The sequence below is a fragment of the Panicum hallii genome, chromosome 8 (genome assembly GCF_002211085.1).
Source record: "Panicum hallii strain FIL2 chromosome 8, PHallii_v3.1, whole genome shotgun sequence".
Taxonomy (NCBI): Eukaryota; Viridiplantae; Streptophyta; class Magnoliopsida; order Poales; family Poaceae; genus Panicum; species Panicum hallii.
The window spans coordinates 16980345-16999486 of record NC_038049.1 but is presented as its reverse complement, the minus strand read 5'-3'; the positions used below and the strand labels follow the sequence as shown (position 1 = coordinate 16999486).

General features: G+C 47.0%; 1 protein-coding gene across 17 annotated transcripts; it reads right to left on the bottom strand.

Annotated features, from left to right (window-relative positions):
• Window positions 1-1514: 1514 nt before the first annotated feature.
• On the bottom strand, window positions 1515-18676 carry LOC112902635 (putative disease resistance protein RGA1). Of its 17 annotated transcripts, XR_003230622.1 has the most exons (12): window positions 18451-18676; window positions 18247-18385; window positions 17799-18060; window positions 17482-17707; window positions 17238-17388; window positions 16941-17129; window positions 14945-16111; window positions 11004-13526; window positions 10504-10623; window positions 4481-4532; window positions 4164-4373; window positions 1515-1733 (listed from the first exon to the last, which is right to left on the bottom strand). XR_003230622.1 is itself a non-coding variant. In XM_025971747.1 (9 exons), the coding sequence occupies exons 2-9, from the start codon at window positions 18349-18351 to the stop codon at window positions 10615-10617; spliced, it is 4632 nt and encodes a 1543-aa protein (XP_025827532.1). In that variant the 5' UTR covers window positions 18352-18385; window positions 18451-18676; the 3' UTR covers window positions 10342-10614. The 17 variants fall into 17 exon arrangements, 9 of the variants coding, with proteins under 9 accessions (XP_025827532.1, XP_025827536.1, XP_025827537.1 ...); XR_003230628.1 differs by lacking the exons at window positions 1515-1733; window positions 4164-4373; window positions 4481-4532; window positions 10504-10623 and adding an exon at window positions 14568-14848 and having other exon boundaries at window positions 13389-13526; window positions 14945-15010; window positions 15165-16111; XR_003230625.1 differs by lacking the exons at window positions 1515-1733; window positions 4164-4373; window positions 4481-4532; window positions 10504-10623 and adding an exon at window positions 14568-14831 and having other exon boundaries at window positions 13389-13526; window positions 14945-15010; window positions 15165-16111.
• Between the last annotated feature and the right edge of the window lie 466 nt (window positions 18677-19142).

Sequence of the window (19142 nt, the reverse complement as noted above, 5' to 3'; positions counted from 1 at the left end):
AGTTTTAGCACTAAGGCTATATATAAATGGTTTTTGTAAAGAATAATCATCAATTCAATACAACACCTTTTTCCGGCACTTCGCCAAAACCCTAGGAGTAGGAGTAGAGTACTTTTTGCCGAATTCTTCAGCAAGTAGGGTTGCATCGGATCAATCTCTGGCTTATTGGTAAGTTCGTGTTTATCAGATTATATAGACTTTTAGCTTTTAGCATATCGCTGTAGTTTCGTCTACTTCAATCTACCAAGTTATCGACTTCTATCAAGTTCTTGTAAGGCAACATATTTGATCTCTTGCTAATTCTTAATAGAATTCACAATTTGTCCAGCGGTAATCATCAAGTTATTGGCTTTATCTAACCTTTTCTGCAGAGCATCTATAGCAAATCTCTTCGTTGGTTATTATCACACTCGGTTTTAAGAAGAAACCAGATGCATCTCATATGTGCACCAGGAACAAGTTCACACACATATGATAGATAATACAAGTGTATATTCGAAACAATGCCATAATGAAAGAGAGTATTAAAGTACTTTGTTATATGACCGAAAGTCTTATTCTTAAGCAAACAAATGAACGTCTTTAACTAGTAGCGGAACTTCAACTTCACCGGCAGATGACTGAGAGACATATGCCTGGAACTCCTCGAAGTCTTCAGGGAACTCCGGATAATTATCTTATTCTGAGCAGCATTGACTTTAATAAGCAAGCGTGAGTACACTTATAGTTGGTACTCAGCAAGTGGAGTAAATTATATGACATGCAAGGCCAATTTTAAGGAATAGCTGACATGGTTTGACTACGATAAACACTTTTAGTTGGTCAAGTTTTATTTAGCAAGCTTTAACTAAGTGTAAGTATATACCATAAACCCTTAACTAAGTAAAAGAGATAAGTACCAACAACATAAATAAAGAACACCAATTTAGATCATCTTCAAGTTTAATTATCATGTGAGGGTCCAAGCCGCTCTTAACCGTGAGCACGGCTGATATATCAGTTTTCACTCTGCAGAGATCGTACACTTTACCCACAACTCGTATTTTTCTTGATGCCTAAGTTTGCAAGGCCCTTAAACACTTTCGAGGTGAGTGGCAGGGATTCACTATGAGGCTTTTACAAAAATTCCTTAACTTGCAGGAGTCCACTATGGTTTCAGGCCGCAGTGGTCATAATCCTCGCTAATGAGGAAGACACCTTAACCAGGATCATATCTAGGCCTCAAGAGGACCGAGCTATACCCTATCAACGCGCTCCCCTCGTGCCCTTTTGGTAAGACCATTACAAGCTAAAGTTTCTAATTAATTAGCTAAGACCAGAGCCATGTAGTATTGTGGTTGCACTATTTTCCTAGGTGGTTCTCCATGTTCCAATTAATGCAATGATCTTATAGTTATCACCATAAAGATATTTTAGAACATGAAGTAAAAATAAGTATAGCATTGTTTCCAAGTTCACCAACCATAGTCTAAGTAGATGAGCCACTAGCATAGCTACAATTTGAAGTAAACAACCAAGGTTCAATCAAGGAAGTACAATAGAAGCTAGGCATATCCTTAATTTGGGATCAATCGTGTTATAGACACATGCACGCATATAAAGTAAATGTCTGTATATTGAAAATTATTGGGACCGAACTATGATCAAGGACCACTTGCCTTCCTCAAAGCACTGCTGCTGCTCAGGAGCGTCTTCAAAGCCTTGCTCTTGCGGATCCTCTAACTGCGCACCGTCTATCGCACCACACAAGTTCATACAAGCAAACATGTACAATAAATAAGAAACAATACACCAAACAATATAAACAGAATGAAATAAGGTTATAAAGCTACTGTACACGTCGCAAGGATCGCGTGAGTGCAAGAATCGATGAAAACGGAGTTAAAATGGAGAAGTTATGGCGAAAACATGGTTTCAGGGGCTTATTTGTAAAAGATTTGAAACTTAAAGGGCTCCGAACGAAGAAACAAAGAACTAACATATTAATAAACCTAAAATCTAGGGTTTAGATTGCAAAACCGATGGGTTTTGGATGGCGGGTTTAATTTTAGAAAAAGATAGGGGCTAAAATAAAAGAAAAAGGACTGTTTTGCAAATACTTTTGAACTAGCATGGACTGCGGGTTGATTTCGTAAAAATAGAGGGTCTGTTTGCAAAGTTGCCTAGGGTTTGACCAGTACGGTTTCTGGTGACTTTGGTTAGATTGGATGTGATCCATTGGATCGAGATCCAACGGCGGGCAGCGGCCGAGGCGGTACGGGCGGTGGCGCAGGGGCGCCGGTGGCGGGTTTCACGACGGCGGCTTGCCGGACTTCATCGATTTCGGTGCTCTGGGGCTTGGTTCAGCTTGGGAACAGGCTGGGAGAGAGAGGGGCGAAACCATGTAGTATATAAGGTTCGATTTTTGGAAACCGTAGTGTATGGTAGGAACAGTACAGAACTGTTCGTTCTTCGTTTGCATCAGAATTCAGAAATGATGTTCCAATCGTTTCTGGTGTGTGCAAACAATGAAATGACCATGAAAAGGGAGTTCAGTTCTTATTTAGGATGTCTTTGGACTGGCTAAAGTTGAATGCTAAACTTTATCATCTATGAGCACTTATACTTTTGCTAAAGTTTTTTGAGTCTTATCTAAAGCTTAGCCCATCCTATTAGCACTCCTGTTTGGACGGGCTAGTGCTAAAATATAGCACTTTTGAATATTATCACTTGAATCTAAGTACCCTGTTAGCACAGTACCAGCTGAGATCGCTGCGCATGAAGAATCTGGGTAACCGCTAATGGTTCGGTGGAATCTGGGTACAAAGGTTTTGATTTCGCTTTGATCCCACTTCACTTTGGTGGGAACTAGGTTGCTTTAGCTATCATTTTGGCTTGGTTTGGTTTCGCAAGGCGATTGGCGGGCCCAATTTGGCTGCTGGATGGATTTGGCCGAAGCGTACATCCCACTGACTTGCCACGTGCACAACGGGGATGCTTTCCAGGAGTCGATGCCTCACAGTTCAAGGCGTGACAGGGATAAGTATTACGGGTGACTTCCGGCAAGCTAGCTATATTGGCGACGATGGCCCGCTCCAGTACTGTCTTCCTTCTTCGTTTTACCCCAAAGAAAGATCCTTAAGGGCCTAAGCGGGAATTAGCCTTCCACTGTCGCGCAGCCCGGCCGCTGGGGCAGAGACACGGCCAGCACCGGCCCATCAATGGGAGAAGACGCGAAGGCCCAACAGCGAGGCTCTGGACACATGGCGCCTTGCCAACCCCGGGGCGGAGCCCGACCCCGAGATCCCTCGGGGAAGGAATGAGGAGGCATTAATTGCGCTAGCTTGACAAGACGTGCATGCGTGCCCCTCAACCGACAGCCAGGGTAGGGGCGCCGTCTATGGACCGGAGGACGGCGGGGCACCCCTAGTCAGCCGGGCAATCATGACGTCGCAACCGGCGTTGCGTCGGTCACACCCCCCTCCGTCAGCTCAGCAGGACAGATCGTACCGGGTCAACCTCTTGACACCGGAGGGAGAGGCATGCACGCCGAGCTAGCAGGCCCCGCCTCGGGCCGGCGGCAATGGTAACAGGGCGCCCGGCCTCCTGACCACCGCGATGGAGGCTAGCCCTGCCAACCGGACAAGCAGCCCGCCCCCGGCGCACCAGGATGGCGTGTACGGCGCCATCCCCTACCACAGGGATCGCGAATGGGACCAAGGACATGTCCGGCGGCGCCACGGACAGGACGGACAGGACTCGACTTCGGAAAGTGGCGGAGCACGATTGACCGAGGGCCCAGCAGGACACGTGTGATACTCCCGACCTCCTTCCCGGGATGCCAACCCCGGGGGCGAGGAACCCCCTCTCTCCCACGCATTGTAGCTCAGCCCACCAGAAATATAAGGTGGAGCTGGGCCTTCTCTTTCATGAACAGAACTCTACGCAACACGCACCGCTTACAAGCGCCTCGTTGTAAGCACCTAACACTCGAACGCAAGGAACATGAAGAACACCACTCCTACTGGATGTAGGGCAGTCACCCGAACCTCTAAAACCTTGTCTTTGAGTGTTAGCCATCGAGCTACGAAGAGAAGCGCGGCGCTAACTAATACTCGGTGATCGAAACACCGACAACGGGTTCTGGGTCCATTTGCGCCAAGGCTAGTTCGGTCGAACCATACCTAGTTCAGTTGACTCTCTGATGCACCGCCTTGCTTCGTGGACATCCTAGATTATATTGCCTCCTTAGGTTGGTGGACAGGTAAGTTCGGTGTTCTTGCTTTTTTGGCTCATTGATCCACATGGTGATATGAGGTCATTAGGATCAAACCGTTATATATCCCATACTTCACAATGATTCCAAGTGTGTTTCCTTGCATGGTTGAAGATCACTGCGAGAAGATATTACTCAACAATTATTTATTAGCAACAATGATATTACTCAACAAAGAATCATATATAAAGATATTCAGCATGGCTATTTCCAAATGTATAATACCTTTTTGTTCATTCGTTCATACAGCTGTTTCCCTACGCAGATAATGTGTACCCTGTTTGAGATCGTTGTCTTTTAGTCACGGCATTAGACCAGTCCTATTATTCAGAAACTTATTGCAAATATTAAGTAGAACTCATTCTTAAAGCACCTTTAATAATAAAACAAGTTACAAAAAGAAAAAAGAAATTTCTATAGTCTTTTATTAAGATGAATGGTCAAGGGCCATGTCCAAAAGTCATCTGTGCAAAGAACAGAGGAAGTATTTCTTTCATCACAAAAAGGGGGAGTATTTCTTTCCTAAGAGAATAAGATATATATTTCTTGTGTTAATTTATATATCTTCGGATATCCATAAGTATGAGGAAAAAATAATTTTCACACCTATCCTTCTACAGTTTAATTCATGTTTTCTGATTGCTGAAAATGTACAACAAAAATTAGGATGCACAACTAACTTTAGAGTTGAATATTCGAGGTTAATGGTAAAATTCACTTTGAGTGCCGATCCAAATATAGTCTGATCCAGCTCGTCCAATTCCTCCACTATCCTCCTCCTCCTCCTCCTCCTCCTCCTCCTCCTCTCTCTCTCTCCCTTCTATCTCTCTGTTCCCCTATCCCCCCTCTCCCAGTTGCCCCTCTCTCCTCACCGCCCCTTCCCTTCCCCGCCGATGGACGAGAAGCCAGCGCATGCACGGCGGAGGCCACCGGTGGCCGGTGCGCGAGCAGCGGGGAATGAGCTGGGGGCGCGGCAGAGGATAGCTGCCGACAAGAGCGTGGCTGAGGCCGGCGGCTGGCATGGGATGGCCGGCGTGAAGGCGGCGGAGGCTGGTGGCCGATGGCCGTGCTCGACGGGTAGTTGGGCTGCCGTGCTTGATGGGCTAGTCGGTCCGGCCCGGCCCAGCCCGATCAAGCCATCATGGTGCTGTGCCTGGGCTGCCGGCTTAGCCCGCGGACCGGCACGACACGACATGGTTAATTTTCCGGATGTCGTCGGGCCGCGTCTAAACCAGGCCCATGCCGTGTGGGGCCGTGCAACCCATTTGACCATGTATATTGTATATGGAGACGGAAAATCCATTTTCTGGCAAATTGGGCCCGTTGGAAGAAGGCATCTGATGGCAAGGTTTCCCGTTTGGGCAGTCGTGACGTGGCGAGCATTGACTTTTACTCGACTCCTGTTTGTCGTGGCCAACGTTATTAAGTGCGTTCTCCTTCGCTCGACACCACACCACACACACATGGGAGCCACCGCACATTTGTCTTTGTTTCCAGCAAAGCGTGAATGTTTACTTAAACGACCAGAGCGTGACTGCACAAATGATTTTTCATTTAGGTGAGAGAAAGATGCGTTTCAATGATTACCAAAAATATTTTTGATGATGGGATTGGATTGGTAATTTGCCGGAGAATCTCCGGTTAAAAAAAAGTATTTTCCTAGTATTAGGGAGAGTTTCGAGTAATCTGCTGGGATGCTCTAACTCTACATAGAAAATTCTTTTAAATTATGGTATCTCAAGACGTAACCAATTTGATTGGAACATAAATCCTTTCCTCCTAAATAATAGGTCTTGTCGATTTCTTTTCGTGAAGCTGAGTCTTACAAAAGATAATATAGCTACGAAGAATTGGCACCAAAGAAAAAAGTGTTGTCTTTTCTAGTAACAATAAAACCATCCCATAATTGCTATTGCATTGTAATTTGGCTAAGTTTGTTTGGAGGATTGTACAAACTACCTTTGGCTTACAAGTTACAACCTCGTGGCAGTGTAAAAGAACATGTTTGCAGGAGGTAAATTCATAAAATCCAGCTGAACAAAAATGATCTACAAATCGGTAAAATTATGGGACACCGTTATTATAACATGAGGTAAGTAGATGAATAAAATTCAAAGGAAAATATCATGATCTGTGTCGGTACATCCGGATAGGGGTACCTCCTGCTAGAGTGTCCAGACCCTTAGCGTCTTGCTGTCTGGAGCCTCCCCTTGTCCTCTGGGTAACGTGGCGTACGGTCCGGACTTGTCAGCTCGGATCATGGTCTCCGGACCACCCCCGTGCTCTTATAGGTCCGGGGCCTCCACGTGCCCAGTGGTGCAGGAGCGCTCTCAGAAGGCATCCGCGGACCCGGACCCCCCGGGGGGCCCGGGGCCGCCACGTGTGGAGGCCGTCCCTCCATAGACCGTACCGCTCCAACCAGCCTCGGGGGCCCGGACCCCCCTTCCCCCAGGAAGGGGTCCGGCGCCGCCACGTGCCACCTCCATGGTGGGAGCGGGGCTGGCCCTGCCACGTGCCCCTGGCACATGGCCCTTCACCGGGCTCCAGCCCAACTACCGCATTAACTGCGGGTAGGTGAGCTGGGCGCCCCAAGTCAAAAAGCATGGCCTGCCACTGACACACAGGGCAGGTAGGCTGACACACGGTAAGCCCGCCTGACCTGAAGGTGGCACGTCACTGTGCTCTGCGCGGGCAGACGGCGTATTGTCCCATCACCGCGCCGCGCGCGTGGGTAATGATGGCCTGCAACAGTGTACTGAGGCGTACGCTGCTACAGTGCGCGCCGAGGCGACAGTGCGGCGCATCTGCACTGTTCCTCGCCTGACAGCACAGAGGCCGACGCGGGAGAAGGCGTGGAGGCCGCAGAGGAAGATCTCCATATCTCTTATAGACTAGGCTCCTGTTGGCCGGGCCCACCTGTCGGGGCCCCGCACAGTGTAAGCACCTCCCTTGGACTATAAAAGGGAGCGTGCGCCCGTTAGAACACAAGACTCTCCAAGGCCTCTCAGCTCCTTAGACTCCCTCAAGCACACTCTCAAGCTCTCAAACTCAAGAGCAATACAACCCCCAAGTGGACGTAGGGTATTACACTCCGGCGGCCCGAACCACTCTAAAATCCCTGTGTCTTCCCTGTGTCCATCCACCATCGATTGAGCGCTCCTAACTCTCCTCCAAACCCATCCTTAACTAGGATTAGGCGGGTGCATTCCGCCACCCGGCTGGAGATTTCCTCCGACATTTGGCGCGCCAGGTAGGGGACTAGGTTTGGTTTGCGCTTGGTCGAAGCTCAAGACCACTATGGCGCAGGAAGACGGTCATCACAACCTCCTGTTGGGTGAGGGAGTGGCGTCTCCGACGCCACGCGCCTCACGTTGTCCCCCGTCAAGGGGGGCAACACGCACTGCTCGGCGGCGCCCTGCACCACGGGCCTCCGTGGCCCATTCGGTGCCTGCACCGAACGGGCCGCTCATGGCCGCCAGGGAGTTGCTCCGCAACCCTCCTGGTGAGGCAGCCTCGGCTGACGTCCAGAGGCTTTGGCGTGACGACGTCGACTACCTCCTCAACCTGGCACACGCCTCCCCAAGCTCTGCGGGCGGGTCTGCGTCCAGGCAACACCGTCATCAGGGCGGCGCGTCCGGTTCTGTGCACTCCCCATCAGTAAGGAGTGCACGGACCGAAGACCTACGGGGGAAGGCATGCAACCGCCAAGCCCATGGAACATTGGGCACCTCCGTAAGTTCTATCCTTAAGGCCTTGCTGAGGGGAAATCTTTCCTTTGTAATTGGTACCGTCACTGTGCGGACCAGGGCGGTAGAGGTCCGCCCTCGTAAACCCGGCCCCTTGTGTACATCGCGCAATTTTACCGAGGTCCGCCCTCATAAAACCCGTACCAATTCGTTAAGGGAAGATTTGTTCTCAGTGTGCCCTTGAAGTTTATGCAATTCTATTTTTGCTTTACTTCTCGCTGCACTAACCCCCCACGTGGTCACTCACGTCCATGACGTGCCCGGGGTCTTCCTCGAGTTGCTACACCGCGTCTCTTCCCCAGTGCCTCTGTTTCGCAGGAGAGAAGGAGCCGGACCTCGGGAAACTGGCTTCAGGGAGACGTGCTTGTTCTTTGATGGGGTCCAGGGTTATGTAGCCGCTTAGCCTGGATCCGTACCGTAAGCCTACATACCCTGCCCCTGGGTCCAGGGTCATGTAGCCATTTAGCCTGGTTCCGTACCCTAAGCCTACACACCCTGCCCCCTTAGGGCGAGTACCGTTCTACCTTGAACCATGGATCCGGGGGTCGGGACCCCTTTAATCCCCGAACCTAGGCCCTGGTGCTTTGATTCGCTACGCAACTCAGGAGACCCTCGCTGGTAAGTCCGGGACCTCGTGGGGACGTCTACTAAGCGTTGATCCTAAGTCATGTGCAGGATCTCGGTTCTGGCGCAGCCGAACCTGGCCCGCGCGCGACTACCTCCGAGGGGACCTTGATGCAAGACCTGCTGTCCTGGTGGTCCGGAAGTGTCTTCACTTCTTGCAGGCCCGGGACGGCATCGGCGTAGGAGCTGCTCCACGACCAGAAGGTTGTGGTGGTCCGCTGCGAAGCTGGCCCTAGCGGGTGTGCCGAGCGCATCATGGTGGACGCGCGCCACCACACGCTCGGCCGTCTCTCCTCGATCATCGCCAAGGAAGCAGAAACCAAGACGGAAGCAAGCTGTCCACTCGGCGCATCGCTGGGATATGGCCCCACCTGCGGGTTCGTTCCTCACCCGAGGTGGGCTCGGGGGCCTCTGTCGGTACATCCGGATAGGGGTACCTCCTGCTAGGGTGTCCAGACCCTTAGCGTCTTGCTGTCTGGGGCCTCCCCTTGTCCTCTGGGTAACGTGGCGTACGGTCCGGACCTGTCAGCTGGGATCATGGTCTCCGGACCACCCCCGTGCTCTTATAGGTCCGGGGCCTCCACATGCCCAGTGGTGTAGGAGCGCTCTCAGAAGGCATCCGCGGACCCGGACCCCCCGGGGGGTCCGGGGCCGCCACGTGTGGAGGCCGTCCCTCCATAGACCGTACCGCTCCAACCAGCCTCGGGGGCCCGGACCCCCCTTCCCCCGGGAAGGGGTCCGGCGCCGCCACGTGCCACCTCCATGGTGGGAGCGGGGCTGGCCCTGCCACGTGCCCCTGGCACATGGCCCTTCACCAGGCTCCAGCCCAACTACCGCATTAACTGCGGGTAGGTGAGCTGGGCGCCCCAAGTCAAAAAGCATGGCCTGCCACTGACACACAGGGCAGGTAGGCTGACACACGGTAAGCCCGCCTGACCTGAAGGCGGCACGTCACTGTGCTCTGCGCGGGCAGACGGCGTATTGTCCCATCACCGCGCCGCGCGCGTGGGTAATGATGGCCTGCAACAGTGTACTGAGGCGTGCGCTGCTACAGTGCGCGCCGAGGCGACAGTGCGGCGCATCGGCACTGTTCCTCGCCTGACAGCACAGAGGCCGACGCGGGAGAAGGCGTGGAGGCCGCAGAGGAAGATCTCCATATCTCTTATAGACTAGGCTCCTGTTGGCCGGGCCCACCTGTCGGGCCCCCGCACAGTGTAAGCACCTTCCTTGGACTATAAAAGGGAGCGTGCGCCCGTTAGAACACAAGACTCTCCAAGGCCTCTCAGCCCCTTAGACTCCCTCAAGCACACTCTCAAGCTCTCAAACTCAAGAGCAATACAACCCCCAAGTGGACGTAGGGTATTACGCTCCGGCGGCCCGAACCACTCTAAAATCCCTATGTCTTCCCTGTGTCTATCCACAATCAATTGAGCGCTCCTAAGTCTCCTCCAAACCCATCCTTAACTAGGATTAGGCGGGTGCATTCCGCCACCCGGCTGGAGATTTCCTCCGACAATCTGAAACCTAAAAGAAAAAATGCCCCGTTTCCAAATAAAGAAAGAAGAAAAACCTTGTCAGGCACGTCACTTGAAACACCTTCAAGGTCTCAGCTGCGCTGCCGTCGGCAGCCTCAGCCATCTAGGTCCATCCGCGCCGGTGGCACCAATGGCGCACCATCGGCCTCGGGGTAGGTGTGGTAAAGGCAGGGCCGGGCTCTAAAATGATGAGACTCTTATCTTATACAATTTTAAATTAAAAAATATATAAAGATCAAGTTGGATTGTGAAAAGAGCACTAGAGCCATGATGTGTTACCACCTCTACAGGGTAACCCGCGAGTACAATGACCGGAGCAGGGGGAGATGACAGAAGTGAATACCAACAAAGGCAGAGAGATTTTTGAGAAGGAGCCGGGCCGGCCCTTGCAAACAGTTTATAATCTCCTCGCTCCTGAAGTCCTGATGATCCTCCATCGACCCAATGAAAATCCCTATATTATCTGCAACAAACAAATAAAAAACGTCAAATACTTCCGCAAGCGCGAATCTAGTTTCCATGAATGAAAAACATTACACATGCGGGAAATGTTTTGATTGTTTCATAAAAAATGCTAGTGAAAAATTCGGAAGTCCTCAGGATACTATTTCTTTGCATTTTTGCTGGCAGGCAATCACTAGTTGTTTTCTTCGTTTTACACTTGTCGAGCATAACAATTAGTTCGAAAAGATGCCATTTGTAAAGAAAGAGCAGAAAAAAATAGAAAAATGGCAACGCAATATATATGAAAAAATAGGCATATCTGCATGGGACAAAATCTTGTAATGTATGAAAAACGAAGTAAATTCTGTACTAAACAACTTTTACAAAAACGCCTGGTACCTTTACTTCGATGTGAGCAAGCATCGCCTTGTTCTCCTCAGTTTCACACCACCTCACTAGTTCATTGCAGAGATAAATTTTTAGCTTTTTGAGCATGGTTAGCTTTTGTATGCTCTCTGGTAAAGACGTGACGCCGTTGCAATTGATGATGGCGAGTTCGTTGAGAGAGATGAGGCACCCGATGGTCCCTGTCAGATCATTCAGGTTCGAACAGTGCCAGATTTCCAACTGTTGCAGAGAGATGAGGTCTGGCACCCATTGAGGAAGTGCTGTCATGCTTTTAATACATTTCAAACATAATGACTGTAACAAACTGAGATGCCCCATGGAACCCTGCAATGCCTGCACCTCGTATCCCTCTATTGTCAACTCCTTAAGTGATGCAAGCTGACCCAACCAATTTGGCAGTTCTGGTTCTGGCTGGCCCTGGCTCTCCAGAGTTAGCAACTGGAGGGAGGAGAGTGCTCGCATGATCTCTGGCGAGCTGCTCAGATTACTGCACCCGTTTATCTCTAATTTAGTGAGGGCAAGGAGGTGGTGAAGCAGCCTCCACTTATGCATAGGCACCTCGCAGAAATATATACACAAAGTAGTTACCGGAGCAGAGGAGGGGGAGGAAACAGCGGTCTGTGATGCCCTCTCCTCCCATGAAGATATTACACCATCACATGCTCCACATATGTCCCATCGCTCCTTAGCTCTATGTGGACATGGTTTCTGCCTCAAGTTGGGGCAATCACTTATTGTCAATCTTTGAAGGTTGGGGAACATAAACTTGCTCACACCATCCCCGCCATGAGAGTACGTTGTGTACCACACCTCAAGGCTTTCCATTCTACTTAGGGAAAAATCCTTCAGTCGAGGAAATGATGGCCTTCTGGTGCCGTACAAGTCCCCATTAATTTTTGAAATGCCACTCATTCGATAAAATTCCAACTCTTCCAGATTAGGTAATTGGCCAAGTGGTGGCAGTGCGTTGCACTTGGGCAGATTGGATAAGGAGATCCGACAAAGATTAGGGAGATGATCGGCAATACCAATAAACCACTCAGGAAATCTTACACTACTGTAACCATCTATATATAACTCCTCTAAAGTTATTGGGGGGACTAGCTCTCCCAACACTTCCATGTCCTCAACAAACCTCTCAGAATCTCTAGTCCAGTTGAGTTTCATTTCCTTAATTCTTCCTTTTTCCATTAGTCTTACACTCCGCGCCTCTTGCACGGACTTCACGTTTTCAAGTCTGCTTATCACCAGGTCAGTACGATTTACATCTTGAAGGAGAGCAAGGTTGCTGCTGGAGTTGTGATAATCAGCTTGGACCAGAAAGTGTGGTAATGTAATTAAATTTTTGTTGAGTGCTGGCACCTTCAACAGTTCTAAATCCTCCAGATGCATAAACTTCAGACTATCCATTTCATGCAGAGTTGCCGGTAGACTCCGCAGATTGTAGCAGTACGAGAGATCCAGCCTATGTAACTTTCTTAGGCTACAAATACAGTCAGGAACTCTCATAAGCTCTCTATTATCGGACAAATCCAGATGCTCTAGGTTTGGAAGGTTACTTATACACTCAAGAAAAATGGGAAGTGCTTTATCAGCTCCTGAGACGGTTGAGCAACTTGATAAATCTAAATAACGGAGCTCGGTGAGATTTCTCATGGCTTCTGATATCCATGTGAGATGCGAGTCTCTAACTAAGAGTGAACATTTTGACAAATTCAAACATTGGAGTTTGGTAAGGCTGCACAAGGCTTGTATTATACCATGATCTTCGATGAAGAATGTAGAACCTGATAAGTTTAAATACTTCAGATCGGTGAGTCTCCTCAAAGCTTCTGGTGGTTGTCTCTTTGTGGTACTCAAGGTCCTGTAGTGCGATAAATTCAGATATTCAAGGTTGGTGAGGCTCTCCAAGGACTCTGATACACCTGTAACATCAGAACAACCTGACATATCTAGGTGCACCAACTTTGTTAGCATGCCAAATGACACCGGCAGTTTTTCTAATCTGGAACAACCTGACAAATCAAGATACATCAAACCCTTCAATTCTCCAATTGATTCTGGCAGTGCCAAGATCTGATACGATCCACGAAGGCTGAGGTAAATTAATTTTTTCAGCTTTGTGATACAATTGGGAATGGCCCGATGTTCGACCCTCGGAGCATTAATATATCTCAAATGCTTTAAATTACCAATAGATTTTGGCAACTTCTGTACAGAGCACTCATTTAAATCCAAGACGCAAAGGTACTTAGCCGACAAAAATGACGCACCATGGAGCACATTTTGGTCTGAACCATGAAAACGCAGTGCTCTTACCGCGGTAGGATATTGCGTGAATGACTTCAATGGTTTGGTACAATCATTGAGTAACGCAAATTGGAATCTGCTTCCCCCAGTATTGCATTGTTTGCTAGCATCTAGAATTTCGTAAAGCATGATCGATCTTGCTAAGTCATGAACCAGATCGTGCATAGTGAACACTGTAGCAGCCACGTCGTCCTCTCTATCACCCTGCAACATGAAGAACATGCATGCCAGCATCAGCTCTTAGGCAACACAGAGTGCACAGCTGTTTTTAAAAATAGAGTGGACACAGGTACTACTCCTGGAGACGGAATCAAAGCATGAAAATCACAACAAGAACCAAATACCAAAGGGCACTCCGGATATTGAAACGAACACATAAAACCAATAATTGTTCAATTGTTCAAGTGGAGTTCTTCATTCAACATCGATTGGCACAGAACGACACCAAACCCCTCATGCGCCGCCGCCCTCTGGCTCTGCTTCCCCGCTCACCGCCGCTCGAGAGGCCGCCGGAAGCCCATGCGGCCGCAAGGAAGGTGCAGCTGCAGGGCTCTCTCTCACCCAGACATAAGTATACCGGCGGTACCGTCTCGCCGGTACAATTTTTTTACCGTCAATGTTGGTCACATCAAGATTCGTGCAGGGCTCAGGGAAACCATTTTATATTAGTCGAGTGCCTCGCGCAGTGCCTGACTACTGATGCGCGGCGGCACATGCCTGGCTCGGCCAACGGGGGTTGTGCCTCTTGACACCGCCGCGACTGCGGCGGCGGCCCTGTCGTGGCGCCTCGGTGGCTTTGGCCAACTGGTTAACCCACACGCCGCCGGGCAGATTCGCCCGGCTGCTGTGCATGGCGCTCCGCGGTGCCCTTCATGTGTGCAATACGGGGATGCTCGTAGTGTGCGTCATGGGCTCGTGGCGTCTGGTGGCAGTTGGGACATCCGCGTGCATCCCGTGATGAGGGGTCTAGCGGCTTCTGGGGCACGACAATGGCAGGTTTGCGACATTTTCTTACACTAGATTCAACAATATGTGAACCCTTTATCAACATTTCTAATAGGCTAATTCAACATTGCTCGGGGGTAGATATTTATTCATGGCTTGCTCCCCTCACCTCACCTGGATTTCTCTATGTCTGATGCATGCTTTGGCATTTTCTTACAACTGACTCAACATGGTCCGAATCTTGATTCAACATTTTGAAAAGGCTAATTCAACATTATACGGGGTTAGGTATTTACTTACGGTCGGCTTGGGGGATGAGATATATTTATTTATGGTTGGATTGCTCCCCACCTTATTTTAGCCATCCATCCAGTGTAGCACGGATCTCAAATACTGGAAGTTTCATAAGTAAAAAACTTCCGGAAGCTATATAGGTTTCCCCGTACAAGCACGCTTCATGACCATGTAGATTTAGTCCCGAGCCCACATAAGAGTAGCCCTAATAAACCATGTCCCTTAGGGTCTTGACCACCACTTGCTTTTTCTAAAAAACAAAAGTCTGAACTGCAAGTGAGTCATGACTTGGCAAAAATCGCAAAATGTAAGTCTTATTTCAACTGATTGAATTATGAGTAAGAATTATTCAAATGTAGTATTGGTATGCAGAAATAACACACCGTGGGTGACGCTGAATGTTGAAAGAAAGATAGTCCCAGGAGCCGCGCAATATACTTCTCGCAAAGCTGCAAATTGGAGAGTATTTTGGTTGGCTTGATGAAATCCAAAGAAATCCATTGATAAATTACATCATATTTAACTATCTTGTGGCCTTTTGGAAAGATTGCACAGTAGCTAAAGCATTTCTTCAAGCTTAAATCCATTTGACTATAACTTAACTTCAAAGATGCAAGAACATGATTTGGCAAAGATGCATCGGTTGAAACAGGTTCATTCCAGATATCATTGTCTTTCACGTTCATCCATTGATTAAAATTCATGGACCTCAAAGTAAAGCCTAGAGATTGAGCTGCTAAAGCCACACCACCACACTTCTGGGCGATCTCCCTTCCAATATTCGTCAACTGTTTTTTGTCGTCTCTAGCTTCAAAAGCACTTCTTTGTTTTATTATATCCCAGCACATGTCATTTGTCAAGGGTAATATCTTGTATGGTTGAAGGTTAGTACAGATTCTTCCGGCAACACGTTCACTGCGTGTTGTTACTAAAATAATTATGTTGCTATCAGCATGATATAGCATATCCTTCAACTCCTGCAGGTGGAATTGATCATCCTCCCACAGGTCATCTAAAACAATCAGAATCTTCTTACCAGAAAGTAGTTTTGTGAGGCAACTATGTACTATCTTTCTTTCATTAGCCCGGCTTTCTTTTCCAGATATTTGTGAAATTGTAGACTCACAAATTTTATTCAAGTCAAATCTCCGGGACACATCAACCCATACATGAGTATAACATTTGAAATTTGGATCATTGTAAATCAACCTTGCCAAAGTTGTCTTGCCAATGCCTCCAATACCATATATAGGAAGGATGATGATCTTTTCTGACATACCCGCAAGTAAAGAACCAATTATTTTCCTTTTCTCCTCGGCCCTCCCAACAATGAGTTCTTCTACTACATCTGACGATGTTTGTCGTGCATCAACAAATTCCGGCTCACTGCAACTAGGGCCTATCAAATTAATATTCTGGTGTTGACCTTTGACATCCGTTGATTTGTTTCTCATATCTATATTCTTGTTATAATGCATTGTCATTCCAGAAACATTTTTTATACATCCTTTCTGGGGAAGCTGCAATATTTCAGTTGGTTTGTGAACAAACTGCAAACTCAATTAATAATGCCTTTTAAGACATTGATACAATATTCAAGATGATATTTCAAGTAACAATTTGTTCAAAACGTGTAAGTTCAATAAAAATGTATATTATGATTTTTTCTTGATGTTTCAATTAATATCAGTATGGTGTAGTCATTCTCAGTAATTATTTCTATACGAACATGAATCATAAAATGAATATAATTTTGATTAGAGGAAGTGGTGTTTAAATATAATGCAAAATTTAGTTTTCCATTTGCTCACACAAATATTAAGCTATATGCCAATTTGTTTATTTGACTTGACAGAAACCACAATTTAGCATAAACAGTGCAATGTGATGTTTTTTTTTTTCTTAAGATGCAGGGCAGTCTGCATGTGTTTAGGCATTGCTGATAGCTGAAATAACAGCTCCTCTGCATATTACACAATAAATTGGTGATGTCAAGCCAAATAACTTTAGTATCAAAAAAATTAATCATAAGTTCTTGCTTCATGTGCCTATACATTATCCAGTTTTGATATGAAGATGTGACTAATATAGCTTTCAATTCCAGAGAGAACATTACATGTGTAGTCATAGACTTGAACTTTCTCTATCAATCAATATGTTTCACATCGTCACTATCAGTTTTAGATGATTGGAAAACTGCTGTATATTATTGTGTTCCTGACTCCTGGAGAGATCCATACTGTTGAGTGTTGAGAAACAATTGCTAATTTACTAGAAAAAAATAACTAAGTGAACTGATGACATGATTTCGCTTTTATTGAAATTAGTTCCTGACCTAGATATCCATTATATGCCTTCTCAAGTGATATTAATTATTACCTCGCCAATGGCAGTTTCAATCTCATTCAGCTTCTCAGTGATCTTCCCTATGTTGGGCCTTTTTTTGCTGTCTTCCTCCACACATAACCATGCTAATTGAATGCATGTCTTTACTTGGTGGCAATATGCTTCAACCAAGGAACCACTACTGTATGTCGCCTGCAACCTGTTCCTCCAGTTCCTTTGGACCTGATAAATTGAACTGTCAAGCTAGGCTGATATATACTGTTCCAATGTAAATATGAGATAGTATTAGATTAAAAAAGGGCCCTGTTAATAAGAAATATCATTTCTTACTTGATCAACAAACTCGTCCAAACACATATCTAGACATTTGGGGTAGCCCTTGGGTCCTGACACAACCCTTATCATTATGACACCCAAGCTAAATATGTCAAATTTTCCTGATATTTCACCACTGTCGATGTATTCTCGTGGCTGATACCCTCTGCATTGCATCATATTCAACCAATTTGTAATGCGCATGACTTAATTTGTACGCTTAGAAAAACAATATGTTCAGTTGAGACATTTAGCTTACTGTGTTCCATACGGATTTTGTGTGATTCGCGTTGGTTCTTTATGAATGATCCTGGACAAACCAAAATCTGCAATCTTTGGCACCATGTCCTTATCTAGCAATATGTTGTCAGGTTTTAGGTCCAAGTGGTAAATAGGTTCTTCCAGCTCATGAATATACTTTAGACCCTCACAAGTCCCCTTGATTATTTTGAACCGTGTGTGCCATTCAAGTCCAGAAAACTCATCTGCAGCAGCGGTAAACAAAAAAGATTCTTAATCAAATGCAAATATACAAGTATTCTTACAACACATACTGATAATAGGGCAGGAGCGTACCAGAAAGAAGTTGTTGAAGGCTGCCATTGTGCATATATTCCAAGCATAGCGCTCCTTGTGTCTCATCAACAAACACCTTACTTCCATCTTTCATGATAAATGGTTTTTGCTCTGTTTCAAAACAATAGCCCAGAACGTGTACAATGTTCGGATGATTAAGTTTCCTGAGGTTATAGAGCTCATTTTTTAACTGATGCTTAAAGTCTAGACTGGAATTGAGAAGCCTCTTCACAGCAACATCATCTCCGTTTCTAGTCACTCCCTGCCAAATATATATCATCAGTACTTAGTACAAGTTGATCCTGTTTCTACTACTTATATTTATTGGTTTACTGTATGCAATAAGCCAATAACACCATATATTGTTTCAAAGCACTCCCGTCGTGCTGGCCTGGCTTGTTGAGAATATATTTGTCCATAAAGATAAAGCAAGATGACCGAGCCTTACCTTGTAAACAACTCCAAATGCTCCTTGACCAAGTTTCCTCTCCTTGGAGAAACCATCCGTGATTTCTCGCAAGATTTGAAATGGTATCTCATCCTCTGAATCCATATTTATGTGCCGTCGTGTCCTGTAATTTTTGCTACTACAAAGATCCCTGGGTGAGAAGATGGAAACATGAACTTAGAGATGCAAGATCTAGGATGGAACCTGACAAGGGAGGCGCAGGCAAGGCACGGCCGAAGATCCGAAGAACTGCTGCGCTGTGGTCGAGGGGATCCTTGATGAGACAGATAGATCGAGCTCAGCTCACTAGTTAGAGGAGAGATTGAAGTAGACGCGCGGACATGCGCGCGAGGCAGCAGCAGAGGCGCGCTGGTAGTGGTAGGTAAGAAGTCAACTGGGTAGGAGTGGACGAAGTGCAAGTGAACGCGAAGACACACTAGCTCGTGCTGCACGCGCATTCAGGGTCACGTGCTCGCCACTGGCTGGACCAACCCAAAGAGAGGTTGGGGTAGGGCCTGCATCTGACGCCGATGCACATGGATGGGCTTGTCCAATAATTAACGTGAATTAAATAATTTAGGCTGTGTTAAGGTCAAAATTTTGCACGTATAATTTTGGTAAGTAAAATCAGAGCCGATGAAGGATTCGGAGAAGACCGATGCCCGTATTGCTCAAGGTAAAGGGGGCTAGTCAAGATTGTCAGGAGCAGCCGTCAAAGATGACGTGGCATGAGTCAAGGGCATAGTAGGATTCAGTCATAGTAGGATTCAGTCATAGAGTCGTGTAGAAGGAGTTTGAATCGGACCGGAAGATGATGTCATTAGAAGATTTTGCGGGAGTCCGATTTCCTTCTGATTTATCTTGTAGATATGATAGTTTTTTACTTTAAAGTTAAG